The 21,137-nt window shown below is 50.0% G+C and overlaps 1 protein-coding gene across 14 annotated transcripts in view; it reads left to right on the top strand.

The window, feature by feature from the left end:
- Positions 1 to 21,137, top strand: part of BIN1 (bridging integrator 1) — a 154,088-nt gene that overhangs the window by 48,421 nt on the left and 84,530 nt on the right. For 7 of the 14 annotated variants that reach the window (XM_029061818.1, XM_029061825.1, XM_029061822.1 and 4 more), the window contains exon 1: positions 14,659 to 14,770. The exons of the other annotated variants lie outside the window; for them this stretch is intronic. In XM_029061818.1, the coding sequence (XP_028917651.1) occupies positions 14,675 to 14,770 (96 nt within the window). In that variant the 5' untranslated portion in view covers positions 14,659 to 14,674. Of the gene's footprint in view, positions 1 to 14,658; positions 14,771 to 21,137 lie in introns of those variants that run through there. 14 annotated transcript variants of the gene reach the window in all.

Raw genomic sequence — 21,137 nt, 5'->3', positions numbered from 1 at the left:
CTCTGCTCCTCCACCTCTCCCTTCCCATCCCCACAGCACCGTACTCGTCCGCTCAACTGTATATATTTTCGTTACCCTATTTATTTTGTTAATGAATTGTACATCGCCTTGATTCTATTTAGTTGCCATTGTTTTTACGAGATGTTCTTCCCCTTGACGCTGTTTAGTGCCATTGTTCTCGTCTGTCCGTCTCCCCCGATTAGACCGTAAGCCCGTCAAACGGCAGGGACTGTCTCTATCTGTTGCCGACTTGTTCATCCCAAGCGCTTAGTACAGTTCTCTGCACATAGTAAGCGCTCAATAAATACTATTGAATGAATAAATACTATTGAATGAATGAGACTAGGCCCCACCTGATTATCTTCTACACCGGCGCTTAGAACAGTGCCTGGCACATAGTAAATGCTTAACAAATATCATTATTATTATTATCGTTCCAAACTGTAGCTTCTTCCTCCTTGAAATTTATTTTAGTATGGGTCTTCCCAGCTAAATTATAAACTCCTGGAATCATTCAGTACTATTCATTGAGCGCTTACTGAGTGTAGAGCACTGTACTGAGTGTTTGGGACAGTACAACAGAGTTGGTAGACACGACCCCTGCCTACAACAAGCAGGGTTTGTATGAACTAATCTTTTATACTCTCCTAAGTGCTTAGTACAGTGTTCTGCAAGCAGTAGGTGCTCAGTCAAAACCACTGACTCTCTAGACTGTAAGCTTGTTGTGGGCGGGGGATGTCACTATTGTTGCATCGTACTTTCCCAGGTGCTTAGTACAGTGTTGTGCACACAGTAAGCACTCAATAAATACAATTGAATGAATTAATTGACTGGTTGATTGGAGAGAGCCAAATATTATTTGTAGTAAACCGAGGGCATCCCAGAATGAAAAGCTTTAGCTGGATGGTAGCCTCCCAGCTCTGGAGAATGTAGAAGGTTGGTAAAGACTTTTTTAAAAATGCTATTTGTTAAGCATTTCTAGACTGTGAGCCTATTGTCGGGTAGGGATTGTCTCTATCTGTTGCTGAATTGTACATTCCAAGCACTTAATACAGTGCTCTGCACACAGTAAGCGCTCAAAAAAATACGATTGATGGAATGAATGAAGCACTTCCTCTGTGCTAGGCACTGTACTAAATTCTGAGGTAGAGACAGGTTAATCGGGTTGGAAACAGTCCCTGTCCCACACGGGGCCCCCCAGTCTTAATCCCCATTTAACAGATGCGGTAACTGAGGCCTAGGGAAGTGAAGTGACTAGCCCATGGTCACACAACAGACAAGTGGCAGAGCTGGGATTAGAACTCAGGTTCTTCCGACTCCCAAGCCTGAGCTCTGTCGGCTAGGCCATGATGCTTCTATTTTAATCAAATAATCCACAAAGTGAATAATCCACTTGTGAATAATGCAGAGGTAATTGTGGTAACGACACCACAAAAGTCACCCCCATGAACTTGTGGTAAAAGGGTGTGGTAAAAGTCACCCCCTGCCACAAGTGGCTGAACAGCTCGGGATCGCTCCCCCGAGAGAAATTTCCTGGCTTGTCCCTCCGGCCTCCTGTGGCCGGCTAGTTTATATTTAACGGGGCCAGTGGCAGAGTTTGCTTTGTATTTGGAATTTCTTCCATGACGTACTGGCCTGAAACTTGACCAAACATTTGTGGGGCTTGGGGTGATTTAGGCTCTCAGAGTCTGAAATGAAGAGGGAAGGTTTTGCTGCTAATCTCTGCCTTTGGGGAGGGGAAACCCAAAATAACACACAAAATATTTTTTTTTCTCCTGATCTTTAATGTTTTCAGATCTGAGCTCTGTGTGTGTGTATTTACGTATGTGTTTGCGTTGGTGCGTGCGTATCCTCTGCCTGATTTCTCTCAGACCTTGGGCCGCTGGCCTGGGTTTATTCTTTTTTGAGTTTCTAGGGTCCCTCTAATAATAATAATAATAATTATGGGATTTGTTAAACACTTACTATGCACAAAACACTGTTCTAAGCACTGGGGTACATCCAAGGTAATCAGGTTGGACACAATGCCTGTCCCACATGGGCCTCACAGTCTTAATCCCCATTTTACAAATGAGAAAACTGAGGCACAGAGAAGCTGTTACTTGCCCAAGGACCCACAGCAGACAAGTGGCAGAACTGGGATTAGGACCCAGGTTCTCTGATTACCAAACCCGTGCTCTTGCCACGAGGCCATGCTGCTCGCAAGCTCTCTGAGGGCACGAAATGTGTCTGCCAATTCTGTTGTAATGTATTTTCCCAAGCACTTAGTACAGTGCTCGTAACATAGTAAATGCTCAATAAATACAATTGATTGAGGGGCTTTCATTCCAGGGAAAGAGCAAGGACTATGGTGGGTTTTCAGTTAAACAATCAATCATTCATTCAGTCGTTTTTATTGAACACTTACTGTGTGCAAAGTACCGTTTTAAGCGCTTGGGAGTGTACAGTATAACAACAAACGGACACATTCCCTGCTCACGGTTAGCTCACAGTCTAGAGGGGGAGACAGACACTAAAATCATTCAACCAATCAATAAATTACAGATAAATAGAGATATATGTGCTGCGGGGGCCGGGGGGAGAATGAATGAATGAGCAAGTAAGAGCAGTGCGGAGGGGTGTGGGAGGAGTGGAGAGGAGGGCTTAGTCAGGGAAGGTTTCTTGGAGGAGATGTGCCTTCAATAAGGCTTTAAAGTGGGGGAGAGCAATTATCTGGTTGTTAGGAGGAAGGACCTGCCAGAGATAGGATGTGGGCGAGAGATCGGCGGTGAGATAGATATGAGATGGAGGTACAGCGAGAAGGTTGGCATTAGAGGAGCGAAGTGTGCAGTTTGGGTTAGAGTAGGAGAGTAGCGAGGTGAGGTCGGAGGCCGCAAAGTGATTAAGTGCTTTAAAGCCAATGGTGAGGAGTTTTGTTTGATGTAGAGGTGGATGATATTGAGCATTCACTCAGTGCGGACCACTGTCCTAAGCATATGGGAGAGTACAATACAACGGAATCGGCAGACACATTCCTGCCCTCAGTGAGCTGGTAGACGACTTCACAGTTTAGAGGGGGAGAGAGACGTGAATATTACTGCTCACCTCCTCACCGTGCCTCGTTCTCTCCTGTCCCACCGTCGACCTCTGGCCCACGTCCTCCCGCTGTCTTGGAACGCCCTCCCGCCTCACCTCCGCCAAACTAACTCTCTTCCCCTCTTCAAGGCCCTACCGAGAGCTCACCTCCTCCAAGAGGCCTTCCCAGACTGAGCTTCCCCTTTTCCCTCTGCTCCCTCTGCTCCCCGTCCACCCTCTGCTCCCTCCCCCTTTCCCCCTTCACCTCCCTTCAGCTAAGCCCCCCTTCCCTCTGCTCCTCCCCCTCTCCCTTCCCCTCCCCTCAGCATTGTGCTCATTTGTATATATTTTTATTACCCTATATTATTTTGTTAATGAGATGTACATCCCCTTGATTCTATTTATTGTGATTATGTTGTCTTGTTTTTGTCTGTCTCCCCTGATTAGACTGTGAACCCGTCATTGGGCAGGGATTGTCTCTATCTGTTCCCGAATTGTACATTCCAAGCGCTTAGTACAGTCCTCTGCACATAGTAAGCGCTCAATAAATACTATTGAATGAATGAATGAAATAAGTGATTTATAAGTCGTTTTCAGTGGAATGATTTGGGAGCCTCGACTCACTGTCAACTGCTAATAATAATAATAATAATGTTGGTGTTTGTTAAGCACTTACTATGTGCAAAGCACTGTTCTAAGCGCTGGGGTAGACACCGGGGAATCAGATTGTCCCACGTGGGGCTCACAGTTTTAATCCCCATTTTACAGATGAGGTAACTGAGGCAGAGAGAAGTTAAGTGACTTACCCACAGTCACACAGCTGACAAGTGGAGCCTGGGTCTGTGCCCAGGACCCACGGAGCAGGGGGTGCTCAGGGATCGATCAATAGATCAATCAATCAGTCATATTTATTGAGTGCTATGTGCCAGGCCACTGTTCTAATAATAATAATAATAATACTGTTGGTATTTGTTAAGCGCTTACTATGTGCCGAGCACTGTTCTAAGCGCTGGGGTAGACACAGGGCAATCAGGTTGTCCCATGTGGGGCTCACAGTCTTAATCCTCATTTTACAGATGAGGTAACTGAGGCACCGAGAAGTTAAGTGACTTGCCCAAAGTCACACAGCTGACAAGTGGCCGAGCCGGGATTTGAACCCATGACCTCTGACTCCAAAGCCCGTGCTCTTTCCACTGAGCCACGCTGCTTCTCACGCTGCTTCTAAGCACTTGGGAGAGTACACCACAACGATAAAAGAGTCTTAGACACATTCCTTTGCCCATTACGAGCTTACGGGATACAGGGGGAGACAGACATGAATAATTAAGTGATTTATAAGTGGTTTTCAGTGAATAATTTAGGGAACCTCCCTTGATGACTATTCATTCATTCAGTCATTTTTACTGAACGCTTACTGTGTGCAGAGCACTGTACTGAGCGCTTGGGAAGTACAATTTAGTCACAGATAGAGACAATCCCTGCCCACAACGGGGTCACAGTCTGGATGGGACTGGGCTTGGGTCTTTGCCCAGGACACACGGAGCAGAGGGTGTTGGGCGGAATAGTGTGTCAATCGATCATATTTATTGAGCGCTTACTGTGTGCAGGGCACTGAATAAGCGTATGGGAGAGTACGATACAACAGTGTAAGATTCATTTGCTCAATCGTATTTATCGAGTGCTTTACTGTGTGCCAAGCACTGTACTAAACACTTGGGAGAGGACAACAGAACAATAAAACAGACACCTTCCCTGCCCACACGAGCTTCCAGTCTACAGGGGAACAGCAGGGGAAAGGGTCTGGGACCTTGGGGGAAATGTCGGGGGTCCGAGGGAAGACCACCCTCTTGCCCTTCAGCCAAGCTCTTTATTTGGGGTGGCCAGATGAGGAACCTGGGAAGGAGGCAGAGGTCAACTTGTCCATCCCTCTGTCTCCAGGCAGGTCCCCGTTTTCCCTCCCGCCCCCTCGGAGGCTGGGCAGCTGCAGGCCCCGGCTACGGTTTCCGGTGCCCTAGCCGGGGTGGGGGGTCTGTGAGGACTCGGTTTCTTCCTGCCCCCAAGGTGGGCCGTCCGGGGGACGGAGGAGGGAGGCGGCGGTGCCCTCTGACCCAGAGCTGCGGAGCCGAGACGAGACCCCCAGTTCTTGTCCTTAAGTGGACAGCCGAGAGGGAAGGGCTGTCGGCGGCGATCGGAATCGCTCCGGCTGTGGCGGACGGGACCCCTCTCCCTCCCGACCTCGCCGTTCCCCTCCCCGCCGGGCCCTGGCAGACCCCCAGTGTCACGGAGCAGGTGGTCCGGACTCTGCCAGCCGCTAATATTAGACCCCGGGCGAGGCGAGAGGGAGGGGCCCAGGCTTTGTGTGCTAGAATGGGCATGTGTACGTGTGTGTGCTTGTGTCTGTGTGCGTGTCTGCTTGCCTTTCAAGGCACAGAGGACTTGGGGAGGGGCTTGAAAATGCCCCCGAAAATCCCACCTCTTCCATTAGGCTTTCTTCAACTGATCGCAGTCGATCGGTCCATTAATCAGGGGTACATTTTGAGTGCTTACTATGTGTAATCAATCGACCGTATTTATTAAGCGCTTACTGAGTGCAGACTGTACTAAGTGCCTGGGAGGATCCAAGTGAGTTAGGAGATACGATCCCTACCCTCCAAGAGCTTATAGTCTATTGTGTTCAGAGCACTGAACTAAGCCCTTGGGAGAGTATAGTAGAGAAGCAGCGTGGCATAGTGGATAGAGCACGGGCCCAGGAGTCAGAAGGTCATGGGTTCTCATTTTGGCTCTACCACTCTGCTGCGTGGCCTTGGGTAAGTCACTTCACTTCTCTGGGCCTCAGTTCCTTCATCTGTGAAATGGGGATTGAGACTGTGAGCCCCACGTGAGACAGGGACTGTATCCAACCTGATTTGGCCGTCCAAGGGCAGGGACTGTCTCTATCTGTTACCGATTTGTACATTCCAAGCGCTTAGTACAGTGCTCTGTACATAGTAAGCACTCAATAAATACTATTGAATGAATGAATTTGCCTGGATCCACACCGGGGCTTAGTCTAGTGCCTGGCACGTAGTAAGCGCTTAACAAATACCACAATTATTATTACTATTATTAGAATTAGTAGACACGATCCCTGCCCTCCAAGAGCTTACAGTCTACTGTGTGCAGAGCCCTGTATTAAGCGCTTGGGAGAGGACAAGCAAGTTAATAGCCACGATTCCCAGCACCCTCAACAACTCTAGCACTTATCTTATTTAGACCCATTCCTTTTGTAGGTAAGCACGTGAGCAAAGCAGCGTGGCTCAGTGGAAAGAGCCCGGGCTTGGGAGTCAGAGGTCATGGGTTCGAATCCCAGCTCTGCCACTTGTCAGCTGTGTGACTGTGGGCAAGTCACTTCACTTCTCTGGGCCTCAGTGACCTCATCTGGAAAATGGGGATGAAGACCGTGAGCCTCACATGGGACAACGTGATTACCCTGTATCTCCCCCAGCACTTAGAACAGTGCTCGACACATCGTAAGCGCTTAACAAATACCAACATTATTATTATTATTTTGACCACTTGATAGGTAAATATTTTTCTGTTTGTCTTAGAGTGGAAGCTTCATGTTGGCAGGGAATGTGCCGTTTCTTTCTTCTGTACCTCCCAAACTGGGCTTCCGCCTGCCTGCTGGTGATCTCAAAAATCTTCTTCTGGAGGCAGGAATAGATGAACTGTCTTCCCCCAGGCTGGCTTGGATTAAATGCCAGTGGTCATCCCCCAAATCATTCAGTCAGTCATATTTATCGAGCACTTACTGGGTGCAGAACAGTGTACTAAGCACTTGGGAGAAGCAGCCTGGCTTAGTGGAAAGAGCAAGGGCTTGGGAGGCAGAGGATGTGGGTTCTAATCCCGGCTCCGCTACTTGTCTGCCATGTGACCTTGGGCAAATCACTTTACTTCTCTGGGCCTCAGTGCCCTCATCTGTAAAATGGGAATTAAGAGTGTGAGCCCCACATGGGACAACCTGATTACCCTGTATCTACCCCAGTGCTCAGAACAGTGTTTGGCACATAGTAAGCACTTAACAGATATTATTATTATTATCATTACAATACCACAATATAGACACATTCACTGCCCACAACAACTTTACAGTCTAGAGGAGTGAGGAATGCGGCCTAGTGGAGAGAGAATGGGACTGGGAGTTGAAAGAAACTGTGTTCTAATCTCAGCTCTGGCAATTGCTTGCTGTATGACCTTGGGCAAGCCACTTAATAATAATAATAATAATAATAGTAATAGTAGTAATTGTGGTATTTGTGGACCGCTTACTATGTGCCAGGCAATCTACTAAGTGCATGGGTAGATAAAAGCTAATGGGGGACACACAGTCCCTGTCCCCCATGGGGCTCACAGTCCTAACCCCCATTTTACAGATGAGGTAGCTGAGGCCCAGGGAAGTGAAATTCATTCATTCATTCAATTATATTTGCCTGTTGTTGGGTAGGGATTGTCTCTGTTGCCGAATTGTACTTTCCAAGTGTTTAATACAGTGGTCTGCACACAGTAAGCACTCAGTAAATATGTTGAATGAACGTATGAATGAACTCTGTGCAAAGCACTGTACTAAGCACTTGGGAGAGTGCAGTATAACAAAAACCAGACACGTTCCCTGCCCATAATGAGCTTACAGTCTAGAAAAATGACCTGCCCAAGGTCACTCAGCAGACAAGTGGCGAGGCTGGGATTAGAACCCAGGTCCTTCTGAATTCCAGGCCTGTGCTCTCTCCACTAGGCCACACTGCTTCCTGTGCCTTCCTTCCTTTGCCTTAACTTCTCTGCACCTCAGTTTCCTCAACTGTAAAATGGGAAAACCTCTTCTCCTTCCTACTTAGACTGTGAGCCCCATGCGAGACAGGGACTGTGTCTGATCTAGTTAACCTGTACCTACCCCAGTGCTTAGCATAGTGTTTGACCCATAGCAGGTGCTTAAGTTCAAGCAAGAGAAGCAGCATGGCCTGGGAGCTAGAACATGGGCCTGGGGGTCAGAAAGACCTGTGTTCTAATCCTGGCTCCGCCAGGATTGTCTGCTGTGAGGCCTTAGGCAAGTCATATCACTTATCTATGCCTCAGTTCCCTCATCTGTAAAAAAAAAAAGGGGAATAATAATAATAATAATAATGTTGGTATTTGTTAATCGCTTACTATGTGCAGAGCACTGTTCTAAGTGCTGGGGTAGATACAGGGTAATCAGGTTGTCCCTCGTGAGGCTCACAGTCTTCATCCCTATTTTACAGATGAGGTAACTGAGGCACAGAGAAGTGATTTGCCCGCAGTCACACAACTGACAAGTGGCAGATCCGGGATTCGAACCCATGCTCTTTCCACTGAGCCACGCTGATTAAGTTCATCGCAGCCTTGGGTACAGTACCTCGCACACAGTAAGCACTTAACAGAGAAGCAGCGTGGCTCAGTGGAAAGAGCACGGACTTTGGAGTCAGAGGTCATGGGTTTGAATCCCGGCTCGGCCACTTGTCAGCTGTGTGACTTTGGGCGAGTCACTTCACTTCTCGGTGCCTCAGTTACCTCATCTGTAAAATGGGGATTAAGATTGTGAGCCCCACGTGGGGCAACCTGATTCCACTGCATCTACCCCAGCGCTTAGAACAGTGCTTGGCACATAGTAAGCGCTTAACAAATACCAACATTGTAATTAACAAATACCATGGTTATTATTATTAATAAGTATCCTTAAAGAAATGTAGACTGAGGCAGAAGGTTCCCTGTCCTCTTTCAGTGCTGACACACGGGGCTCCGTGAGGGCCTTCGCTGAGGGGCTCCCCTGGAGCTGGGGCTGGAGGGGGGGAGATAGGTTCCCTCCCGGGGCCCGTCCTTCCCCCTGCCCCTCCCCGCCGGGCCAACCGGTCCATCGGTCCTCGTGTCCGGCATCTGCCCGCTGTCACCACCTCCCCTCTCCGGAGCCCCTCAGATGGGCTTCAGCCTGCGGCTCTGGGCTCGGAAACCCGACCCTCCCTCCGACCCTCCCTCCGGCTGCAAAAATAAAACCTGCTGAGCTCAACTGTCCGGTTATCGGACACCCAGGGCTCGGGGGGTTTGGGGTGCGGGCCGTTGGAGGAGGGGCCCAGGATCGGAGTGGACAATGGCTCCGTCTGCAGGGGACCGACAGACAGACAGACCGGCCCCGGGGCAGACACGAAGACGCTTCTTCGATTCCTCTTCTGAACACATGGTCGACACGGCAAGCAGTGGGAAGCAGCGTGGCTCAGTAGAAAGAGCCCGGGCTTCGGAGTCAGAGGTCATGAGTTCGACTCCCAGATCTGCCACTTGTCAGCTGTGTGACTGTGGGTGAGTCACTGCACTTCTCTGTGCCTCAGTTACCTCAACTGTAAAATGGAGATTAACTGTGAGCCTCACGTGGGACAACCTGATCACCCTGTATCTACCCCAGTGCTTAGAACAGTGCTCTGCACATAGTAAGCGCTTAACAAATACCAACATTATTAACAAATACCAACCAGGCCCGCCTTGGATCCCCTGCCTTGGACCCCCTGCCCCAGACCCCTGCCCTGGCACTGTCCCCCCTTTCCCAGTCCATAGCCTCATTGTGGGCAGGGAATATGTCTGCTATATTGCTCTGTCGTACTCTCTGAAGCACTTAGTACAGTGCTCTGCTCAAAGTAAATGCTCATTAAATATGACTGACTGACCGACCGAATCATAATAATGTTGGTATTTGTTAAGCGCTTACTATGTGCCGAGCACTGTTCTAAGCGCTGGGGTAGATACAGAGTAATCAGGTTGTCCCACGTGAGGTGTACAGTCTTCATCCCCATTTTCCAGATGAGGGAACTGAGGCACAGAGAAGTTAAGTGACTTGCCCACAGTCACACAGCTGACAAGTGGCAGAGTCGGGATTCGAACTCATGACCTCTGATTCCCAAGCCCATGCTCTTTCCACTGAGCCACGCTGCTTCACGTATCGGACACAGCCCTTGCCCGCCATGGGGCTCACAGTTTAAGCATCGGGGAGAATAGGTATTTTATCCCCAATTTGCAGATGAAGAAACTGAGGTGCAGAGAAGTGAAGTGATTCGCTTAAGGTCACAAAGCAGGCACAGCGTGAGAGAGTCCAACTAGACTCCCTCAATCGGACAGGGCAGATGTGTCTAGCGCAGAGCTGCTCCAACTATGCCGTTGATGCTCCTTAGACTGGAAGCTCCTTGAGGGCAGGGGAAGTGTCTGCCAATTCTACTCTTTTATACTCTGCCAAGTGACTAGTACAGTGCTCTGCACGTAGTAAGTACTCAGTAGTAATATCAGGCTTGATATTGTCATGAGATGTTTGAGGGAATGTCACTTTTTTAATGCTATTTGTTGAGCGCTTACTATGTGCCAGCCACTGTACTAAGCGCTAGGGTAGATACAAGACAGTAGGTTGGATACCATCCATGTCCCACATGGGGATCACAGTCTTAGTTGCCCAGCTTTCTAGCCCTCTCTGAAGGGCTGGGAGATGGGCGTGGGGCAGGGGTCCAGGAGAGAGTGCGGACTGGTCAGGGAATGGTTCCAATCTATCAATCAATGGTATTTAATAGTAATAATAATGATAACATTTGTTAAGTGCTTACTATGTGTCAAGCACTGTTCTAAGCACTGGGGTAGATTCAAGCTAATCAGGTTGGACACAGTCCCTGTCCCACATGGGGCTCACACTCTTAATCCCCAATTTACAGATGCGGTAACTGAGTACAGAGAAGTGGAGTGACTTGGCTAACCCCTTCTCTCTTTCTACCACCCACCCCGCACGCTCCGCTCCTCTGCCGCCCACCTCCTCACCGTCCCTCGGTCTCGCCCATCCCGCCGTCGACCCCCGGGTCACATCCTCCCGCGGTCCTGGAACGCCCTCCCTCCTCACCTCCGCCAAACTGATTCTCTTTCCCTCTTCAAAACCCTACTTAAAACTCACCTCCTCCAAGAGGCCTTCCCAGACTGAGCTCCTCTTCTCCCTCTGCAGCGTGGCTCAGTGGAAAGAGCATGGGCTTTGGAGTCAGAGGTCATGAGTTCGAATCCCAGCTCTGCCACTTGTCAGCTGTGTGACTGTGGGCAAGTCACTTCACTTCTCTGTGCCTCAGTTACCTCATCTGTAAAATGGGGATTAAGAGTGTGAGCCCCACATGGGACAACCTGATTCCCCTGTGTCTACCCCAGCGCTTAGAACAGTGCTCTGCACATAGTAAGCGCTTAACAAATACCAACATTATTACTCTATTCCCTCTGCCATCCCCCCTTTACCTCTCCGCAGCTTAACCCTCTTTTTCCCCTTTTCCCTCTGCTCCTCCACCTCTCCCTTCCCATCCCCACAGCACTGTACTCGTCCGCTCAACTGTATATATTTTCGTTACCCTATTTATTTTGTTAATGAATTGTACATCGCCTTGATTCTATTTAGTTGCCATTGTTTTTACGAGATGTTCTTCCCCTCGACTGTATTTATTGCCATGGTTCTCGTCTGTCCGTCTCCCCCGATTAGACCGTAAGCCCGTCAAACGGCAGGGACTGTCTCTATCCGTTGCCGACTTGTTCATCCCAAGCGCTTAGTACAGTGCTCTGCACATAGTAAGCGCTCAATAAATACTATTGAATGAATGAATGAATGGGCTAAGGTCACCCAGCAGACGAACGGCAGAACCGGGATTAGAACCCAGGTCCTTCTGGCTCCCAGGCCCGAGCTCTATCCACTAGGCTCACTGCTTCTCTATGAAGGGGGAGGGAGTTACAGGATAGAGGGAAGACATGGGCGAGGAGCTGGTCGCAAGATCGACTGTAAGCTTGCTGTAGGCTGGGAATGAGTCCACCCACTCCATTATTTTGGATTGTCCCAAACGCTTAGTACATTGCTCTGCACACAGCGCTCAATAAATATGATTATTAATTGGTTGGTGGGGGCGAGAGGGGTAAGAAGCAGCAGGCCTGTCCTTGGGGTTGGGGTCCGTTCCGAGTGGAAAAAGGAACTGGGCCGTCGGTCAGGCTGACGAGCGCCCAGGAACTCTGGACCACCTTCTCCCCAGCCCGACCTGTGGGCTTAGGGAGGACCGACCCACTTTGTTCCGAGCCCCTCTAGACTCTCAGCTCGTTGCGGGCAGGGAATGTGTCTCTTATATTGTTCTATTGTCCTCTCCCAAGCGCTTAGTACAGTGCTCTGCACTCAGTACGCGCTCAGTAAATACAAGTGACTGACACAGATCTTACAGTCCAAGTAGGAGGGAGAATAGGGATTGAATCCCCATTTTGCCGATGAGGGACCGAGGCACAGAGAATAGTAATAATGCTGGTATTTGTTGAGCGCTTACTAGGTGCAGAGCACTGTTCTAAGCGCTGGGGTAGACACAGGGGAATCAGGTTGTCCCACGTGGGGCTCGCAGTCTTAATCCCCCATTTTACAGATGAGGTAACTGAGGCACAGAGAAGTTAAGTGGCTTGCCCACAGTCCCACGGCAGGTAGGTGGCAGAGGTGGGATTCGAACCCAGGGCCTCTGACTCCCAGGCTTGTGCTCTTTCCAGACTAATGACTGATTTCCCCATACTGTGTCACCTATGGACTTGGACTATACACCTTAAGCACTCTGATAATCACCCCATCCGGCCACCATTTATGTCTAGATCCTTCGAAATAGAACCCAGGTCCTCCGACTCCCAGGTCCATGCTCTGTGTCCTAGCCCACTCTGTTTCATCATCATCATCATCATCATCATCATCATCATCATCATCATCATCCGCATCAATGTGGAGAGCACTGGTTGGTGTTTGGAGACCCTGAAATGAAAAATTGGACAGAAAGCCTGCTTCTGGGGAACTTGACACCCAAGAAAATTTGGGGAGGCAGTGAGGCCTAGTGGAAAGAGCATGGGATGGGAAATCAAGAACTATCCTGCAGGGAGACCATGAGAAGCAGCATGGCGTAGTGGACAGAGCACGGGGTCTGGGAGTCAGAAGTCACGGGTCCAAATCCCGGCTCTGCCACTTGTCTGCCGTGTGATCTCGGGCAAGTAGCTTCACTACTCTAGGCCTCAGTTCCCTCATCTGGAAAATGGGGATTAGAGACCGTGAGTCCCACGTGGGACAGGGACTGTGTCCAACCCGATCTGCTTGTATCCACCCCAGCAGTTAGTACAGGGCCTGGCACGTAGTTAAGTGATTAACAAATACCATGGTGATTATCATTACTATTAAAGGTTAACGTGGAAGATTTCCTGCAGAATACTAGTTTTCAGTAGAATTTGACGGATCTGAACACCGTAGTCCTCCAGGTACCATGCAGTGAGAGGAAAACCCAGAAGGGCCAGCATCCTACCCTGCCTCCAGCTGTCATCCCGTCTGTCGCCCTGGAGACGGAATCCTGGCTGGACCAATTTTTTTAAAATTGTATTTGTTAAGCTCTTACTATATGTGCTTCCTTCCAGTTAAGAAAACTGAGGTCCAGGGAAGTTAAGCAACTTGCCCAAGGTCATACAGCAGGCAAGGGGTGGAGCCGGGATTAATAATAATAATGATGATGATGGTATTTGTTAAGCGCTTACTAGGTGCCAAGCACTGCTCTTAGTTGCTGGGGTAAATACAAGGTAATCAGATTGTGACACGTGGGGCTCACAGTCTTCATCTCCATTTTACAGATGAGGCAACTGAGACGCAGAGAAGTGAAGTGGCTTGCCCAAGGTCACACAGCAGACAAATGGAGGAGCCGGGATTAGAACCCATGTCCTCTGACTCCCAAGCCTGTGCTCGTTCCAGTAAGCCATGCTTTTTAGTGTTTGGGCTTGGGAGTCAGGAAGACCTGGGTTCTAATTCCAGCTTTGTCACTTGTCTGCTTTGTGACCTTGAGCAAGTCACTTCACTTCTCTGTGGCTCAGTTCTTTCATCTGTGAAATGGCGATTAAGATCGTGAGCCCTATGTGGGACAGGGGCTGTGTCCAACTCAATTACATTGTATTTACCCCAGGGCTTAGTACAGTGCCTGGCACATAGTAAGTGCTTAACAAATAACACAATAATCATTATTATTACTACTCTTGTTAACTCAGGGCTCCTGATTTCCAGGCCCAGGCTCTCTCCACTGGACTGAGCTGCGTGGTGTGAGCCTGTTGTGGGCAGGGATTGTCTGTCTTTATTGCTGAATTGTACTTTCCAAACGCTTAGTACAGTGCTCTGCACACAGTAAGAGCTCAATAAATGCACTTGACTCTATTTATTGCCATCGTTCTCGTCTGTCCGTCTCCCCCGATTAGACTGTAAGCCCGTCAAACGGCAGGGACTGTCTCTATCTCTTGCCGACTTGTTCGTTCCAAGCGCTTAGTACAGTGCTCTGCACATAGTAAGCGCTCAATAAGTACTATTGAATGAATGAATGAACTTGAATGCATTAATGACTTGTCCCAGATCACCCAGTAGCCGGTCAGTGGGAGAGGTAGCCAGACGTAGAACCCAAGAGTCCCAGGCCACAGTAACGGCGGCGTAAAAAATGAGGTCGAGGGAGTGTGTGTGTGTTTGTGTGTGTGTAAGTATACGTGCTGACGCATGCGTGGTTTTGAGCTGTGAGGCCCCGCAGATGACCTCCGCTCCGGTCAGATGAGTAGACGTCCAGGCTGGATCTGGTCTCGTGGCCGTCATGGCAGTCAGAGTACCAGGCCGGTCCCGAAGGCCCGCAAAGTGGGGATTCCTCGGGTGAGTGGAGCATTTCTGGTGGCCGTGCCCGAGCGGCGGCGGCTGAAGCTTGGAGGGGGACCGGCGAGTTTCGGTTTCTGCTGGGGGTGGGGCTGAGGCAGGGCCATCTTCCTCCATCCGTCCGTCCGTCTATCTGCCATCTGCCGTCTGGGGACCCGGTTGGCTTCGAAGCGGGTTTGTGGTGGAGCGTGGCGCAATCAGTGTGGTTACGGGGGTGGTCCGGGGAGAAGGCACTGCTTCCGGGTGGGCTCTCCCCTCCTCCAGCTCCTTCCCTCCTTCTTTCGGGAAGACTTCCTAAATTTTTTTTTTTCCCTTTAAAGGTACTTGTTAAGCACTTACCAAGTATCAAGCTCTGTTCTGAGTGCTGGGGTAGATGCAAGTTAATCAGGTTGGACTCAATCCACGTCCCACATCATCATAATAATAATGATCGGTATTTGTTAAGCGCTTCCTATATGTCAAGCGCTGGGGTGGACACAAGCAAATAGGGTTGGACACAGTCCCTGTCCCACATGGGGGTCATAGACTCAAACCCCATTTTACCGAGGAGGTAACTGAGGCCCAGAGAAGTGAAGTTATTTGCCCAAGGTCACCCAGCAGACAAGTGGCAAGACCGGGGTTAGAACCTAGGTCCTTCTGACTTCCAGGTCTGCGCTTTATCCCCTAGGCCATGCACAAGGGTCTCACAGGCAAAGTAATGATTCCCTATTAAGCAGTTGAGGAAACTGAGGTACAGAGAAGTGAAGCAGTTGCCCAGAGTCACACAGTAGGAAGTTGGCAGGGCCAGGATTAGAACTCAGGTCCTCTGACTCCCAGTTCTGGGCTCTTTTCCTAGTCCCCGCTGCTTCAACCCCACCTGCTTGTGGTCATTCCACCCCCACCCTGCCACCAGGCTCAACCCTCTGTTCACGAGCCTCGGGGTCTTCTCTGCCGCTTACACTCTGTTCCGCTTAAACTTTGTTCCGGCTGTCTCCACCGTGTGTGTGGGGGGGTCCTCTATCAGACTGCCACCTTGCTGAGGCCCACATACTCGCTGGGCCCCTCTCAGGCACTCTCTCCTCGTCCCTTCTAATAATAATAATAATAATTACAACATTTAAGTGCTTATTTTGTGCCAGGCACCATTCTAAGCGCTGGGGTGGATACAATTTATATGAACGCCTGCCTCCCCCTCTAGGTTATAAAATCGTTGTGGGCAGGGAAAGTGTCCGTTTATGGCTATACTGTACTCTCCCAAGTGCTTAGTGTGGTGCTTTGCACCCAGTAAACGTGCGATAAATATGACTGAATGAATGAATAAATACAAGTAAATTAGGTTGGACACAGTCCCAGTACCACATGGGGCTCACCGTCTTAAACCCCATTTTACAGCTGAAGGACCTAAGGCCCAGAGAAGCGAAGTGACTTGCCCAAGGTCACCCAGCAGATAAGTGATGGAGCTGGGATTAGAACCCAGGTCATTCTGACTCCCAGGCCCGGGCTCTACCCACTAAGCCACGCCGCTTCTCCACCAAGCGTCGCCGAGGCTGTGGGGATTCTGCCATCTCTGGCTTGGGGCGGGGAGTTGGTTCGGAGCAGATTTGAACACCCTGTTGCCCTCTGATGGGCGGTCGACCTACACACTGTCAGGCTTGGTCTGGTTGAGGAAGCGGTCTGGTTTGGTTTTTTTTTTTAATGCTGTTTGCTAAGTGCTTACTATGGGTCAGGTGCTGTACTAAGTGCTGGGATAGAGAACAGCTCATCAGGTTGGAAGCAATCCATGTCCCTCATGAGGCTCCCGGTCTTAATCCCCATTTTTCCAGATGAGGAGACTGAGGTCCAGAGAAGTGAAGTGTCTCGCCCAAGGTCACACAGCAAATAAGTGGAGGGGCCGGGAGGAGAACCCAGGTCCTCTGACTGTTAGACCTGGACTTTTCCCACTAGGCCACGCTATTTTCATTCATTCATTCATTCGATAGTATTTATTTAGTGCTTACTATGTGCAGAGCACTGTACTAAGCGCTTGGAATGTACAGATCGGCAACAGAGACAGTCCCTGCCCTTTGACGGGTTTACAGTCTAAACGGGGGAGACGGGCAGACAAGAACAATGGCAATAAATAGAGTCAAGGGGAAGAACATCTCATAAAAACAATGGCAAATAGAATCAGGGTGATGTACATCTCATTAAACAAAATAAATAGGGTGATGAAGATATATACAGTCGAGCAGACGAGTACAGTGCTGAGGGGGTGGGATGGGAGAGGGGGAGGAGCGGGGGGGGGGAAGAAGAGGGTTTAGCTGTGGAGAGATGAAGGGGGGGTAGAGGGAGCAGAGGGAAAAAAGGGGGGAGCTCAGTCTGGGAAGGCCTCTTGGAGGAAGTGAGCTTTAAGTAGGGATTTGAAGAGGGGAAGAGAATTAGATTGTTTGAGATGAGGAGGGAGGGCGTTCCGGGACCGCGGGAGGACGTGGCCCGGGGGTCGACGGGATAGGCGAGAATGGGGGACGGTGAGGAGGTGGGCAGCAGAGGAGCGGAGCGTGCGGGGTGGGGGGTAGAAAGAGAGAAGGGAGGAGAGGTAGGAAGGGGTGAGGGGATGGAGAGCCTCGAAGCCTAGAGTGAGGAGTTTTTGTTTGGAGTGGAGGTCGATAGGCAACCACTGGAGGTTTTTAAGAAGGGGAGTGACATGCCCAGAGCGTTTCTGCAGGAAGATGAGTAGGGCAACGGAGTGAAAAATAGACCGGAGCGGGGCAAGAGAGGAGGAAGGGAGATGAGAGAGAAGACTGACACAGTAGTCTAGCTGGGATATAACAAGAGCCCGTAGCAGTAAGGTAGCCATTTGGGTGGAGGGGAAAGGGCGGATCTTGGCGATATTGTAAAGGTGAGACCGGCAGGTCTCGGTAACGGATCGGACATGTTGGGTGAATGAGAGAGACGAGTCAAAGATGACACCGAGGTCGAGGGCCCGAGAGACGGGAAGGATGGTCATACCATCCACGGTGAAAGGGAAGTCTGGGAGAGGACTGGGCTCGGGAGGGAAGATGAGGAGCTCAGTCCTGCTCATGTTGAGTTTTAGGTGGCGGGCCGACATCCAGGTGGAGACATCCCGGAGGCAGGAGGAGATCGAGCCTGAAGGGAGGGGGAGAGGACAGGAGTAGAGATGTAGATCTGCACGGGTAGTTGAAGCCGTGAGAGCGTACTTCTTACACACTGCTTTCAGTCAGAAAGTTGGAAATTTAAGGCCACCTTTTCCTGTTCACGTCTCAAACTTGTGCTTTTGGGGATTCTTCTCCATGTGTTTCCCCCAAGCTGTCCCAGGGCCCCCACTCTTCTGGGTCAGACATACAGAGCCCGGGGCCTGGAATCAATTAATTGATTGGGGAAGAGCGGGGACACTGGGACCCTCTTCTGGGACAACCACAACCCACTCACTGTCCTTCGCTTTCATCTCTCTCTTGTCGCCAAACTCGTTGCTCACATCTTGACAGTGTCGTATTTATTAAGCGCTTCCTGTGTCCAGAGCACTCTTCTGAGCTCTTGGGAGAGTACAATAGAACAATTAACAGACACGTCCCCTGCCCACAATGAACTTATAGTCTAGAGGGAGATACAGACATTAATAGAAATAAATAAATGACAGAAATGGACATAAGTGTTGTGGGGTTGGGAGGGGAAGAATAAAGGGAGCACTTCAGGGTGATGCAGTAGGGAGTGGGAGAAGAGGAAAGGGGGCTTAGGGAAGGCCTCTTGGAGGAGCTATGCCTTCAGAAGGGCTTTGATATGGGGGAGAGTCATTGTCTTTTGGATATGGCCGGGGGGCGCTTCCAGGCCAGAGGCAGGATGTGGGCGAGAGGTCTGCAGTGAAATAGATGAGAACGAGATCGAGGTCCAGTGAGTAGCTTGGCAGTGGAGGAGCGAAGTTTGTGGGCTGGTTCATTCATTTATTCATTCAATAGTATTTATTGAGCGCTTACTATGTGCAGAGCACTGTACTAAGCGCTTGGAATGGACAAATCGGTAACAGAGACAGTCCCTGCCCTTTGACGGGCTTACGGTCTAATCGGGGGAGACGGACAGACAAGAACAATAGCAATAAATAGAAATAAGTAGAATCAAGGGGATGAACATCTCTGTAGTGAAATGAGGTAGGAGGGGCAAGTCCGCCCCCGACATGGAATTTACTTCTCTTTCATATCCATCAGATTGCCAGTCTGTCCACCGCCCGCCTCCCGAAGATCTCCGCAAATCACACATTCTTCAGGAAGCCTTCCATGAATAACCTCTCCTTTCCCCTTTCTATTTCCCCACCCCACTTTGTCATCCTCAGAGGGGGTGCCTAATAAACAAGGACTCCAGAGAGGGGGCTCTCATAAGCTTTTTCCATGCAGGATACAGTGAAGCAGAATGGCCTAGGAAAGCAGCCCTGTTTTATCCTATCTTATGCTATCATCTCCGACCCATAGCGATGCCATAGATGCATCTCTCCCAGGACGCCCTGCCTCCGGCTGCAATCGTTCTCATAGTGTATCTAGCCTAGAGAAAAGTGGCTGCGCCTGGGAGTTAGAGGACCTGGGTTCTGATCTCGGCTCTGCCACTTGCCTGCTGTGTGACCTCGGGCAAGTCACATGCCTTCTCGGGGCCTCAGTTTCCTCTTCTGTAAAATGCAAATGATACCTGTTCTCTCTCCCGCCTAGCCTGGGAGCTCCGTGCGGGACAGGGACCGTGAGTGACCTGATTATTTTGTAGGTTCCCCAGTGCTAATTCCCCAGAGCTATTGAGAAGGGCTCTCTGAGATGTGGAAGAAGCCCAAGTTCAATGGAATCAACTCCAGAAAGATCCTTAAAGGGAAATTTCTCGTCCTTCCTGTAGACTGTTTGGATTCTGATCTGAAGCAGGGGAACCGTCAGGATGACCTCTTCATTCAGTTGTGTTTATTGAGTGTTTATTATGCTTATTAAAGCACTGTACTAAGCGCTTGGGGGAGAGCACAACAATAAGGTCATTGCTCCCCTGCGGCTTTTTGACTGAATGGTAGGGCTTCAGAAAAGAGCAAGAAATCTGGATCACAAATAGAGTGTCTGTTAAGCATTTACAGTGCACCAGCACTGCATTACGATACAAAGTAAGCAGATCTGACACAGTTCCTGTCCCACAGGGGTCTCTCAGTCCAAGAAGGAGGGAGAACTGGTATTGAATTCCCATTTTCACAGATGAGGAAACTGAGGCACCGAAAAGCAAAGTAACTTGCCTAAGGTCACACGCCAGGCGAGTGTGGAGTCAGGATTAGAACCCGGGTCCTCTGGTTCCCTGACCTGGTGCTCTCTGCTAGGCCTGCAGGGGAGTATTAACAGGAGATGTTGAGTGCCTACTGTTGTGCAGAGCACTAAAGTAAGTGCTGCGACAGGAAACACAGGTGAGAATTAGAAGGATTCCTTTTTTCTTTAAATGGTACAATCTCATTCATTCATTCAGTCGTATTTATTGAATGCTTACTGTGTGCAAAGTACTAAGCATTTAGGAGAGTGCAACACAACAAGAAACAGACGCGTTCCCTGCCCACAGTGAGTTCACAGTCTAGAGAAGAGGAAACACCAACGCTTAGCACGGTGTCTGGCACATAGTAAGCTCTTAACAATTACCATCATTATCAGTGAGAAGGCTGCCCCCCCCCCCCCCCTTTTTTTTTAATGCCACAATCCGATTGCGTCTTGCTGTTCCGGCCCGGGATGTGTCTTTAAGGTGCCTTGTCTGCATGGACGGGATGAGGAGGGCTGGTTCTGGAGTCCCCCGCCGCCCCCGCCCTTTCTCCCCGGACAATGGAGCACTGCAGTCCCAAGTGGACTTTCCCGCCTCCAGGGACGGCTTCTTCTCCTCTTCAGGCGTCCTTGAGCCCACTCAGGCTTGCTGATTTGCCGCTGAGAGTGTGTTGAAAGGGAAGTGCTGATAGGGGGAAGTTTTCCTTTGTGCTGGCGTCCTTCCCGTCGTTGGCATGTGTCCCGTGTGGCAGGACTGCGTCTTGGTCCTTCCCTAACACCTGCCCTTGTATCTGACCCCCATCCGCTCCCTCCCTTCCCTGCTTCTCCCTGCTCCATCCCCCTCTCCCCTATCTCCCACAATTATTTTAAAGGCCTCCAAGCCCAGATCCATCTCCCACCCTGCCCCATGCCCATCTTTTCCCTCCCCTCTTCTCCCTTTCCACCCCCCAAACTAGCCAGTGCCAGATCATTCGCTCCTATGGCTTCAACTCCCACCTCTTTGTGGATGATGCCCAAATCTACATCTCCAGCCCTGATGGCTCTCCCTCTCTGCAGGCTCCCAAATCCTTCTGCCTTGGAGATATCTCTGCTTGGATGTCCTCCCATCACTCAAGCTTAACATGTCCGAAACAGAG

Source organism: Ornithorhynchus anatinus, chromosome 1 (genome assembly GCF_004115215.2).
Source record: "Ornithorhynchus anatinus isolate Pmale09 chromosome 1, mOrnAna1.pri.v4, whole genome shotgun sequence".
Classification (NCBI taxonomy): domain Eukaryota; kingdom Metazoa; phylum Chordata; class Mammalia; order Monotremata; family Ornithorhynchidae; genus Ornithorhynchus; species Ornithorhynchus anatinus.
Note: the sequence above shows the minus strand (reverse complement) of the source record. Positions and strands in the feature narration are given on the sequence as shown.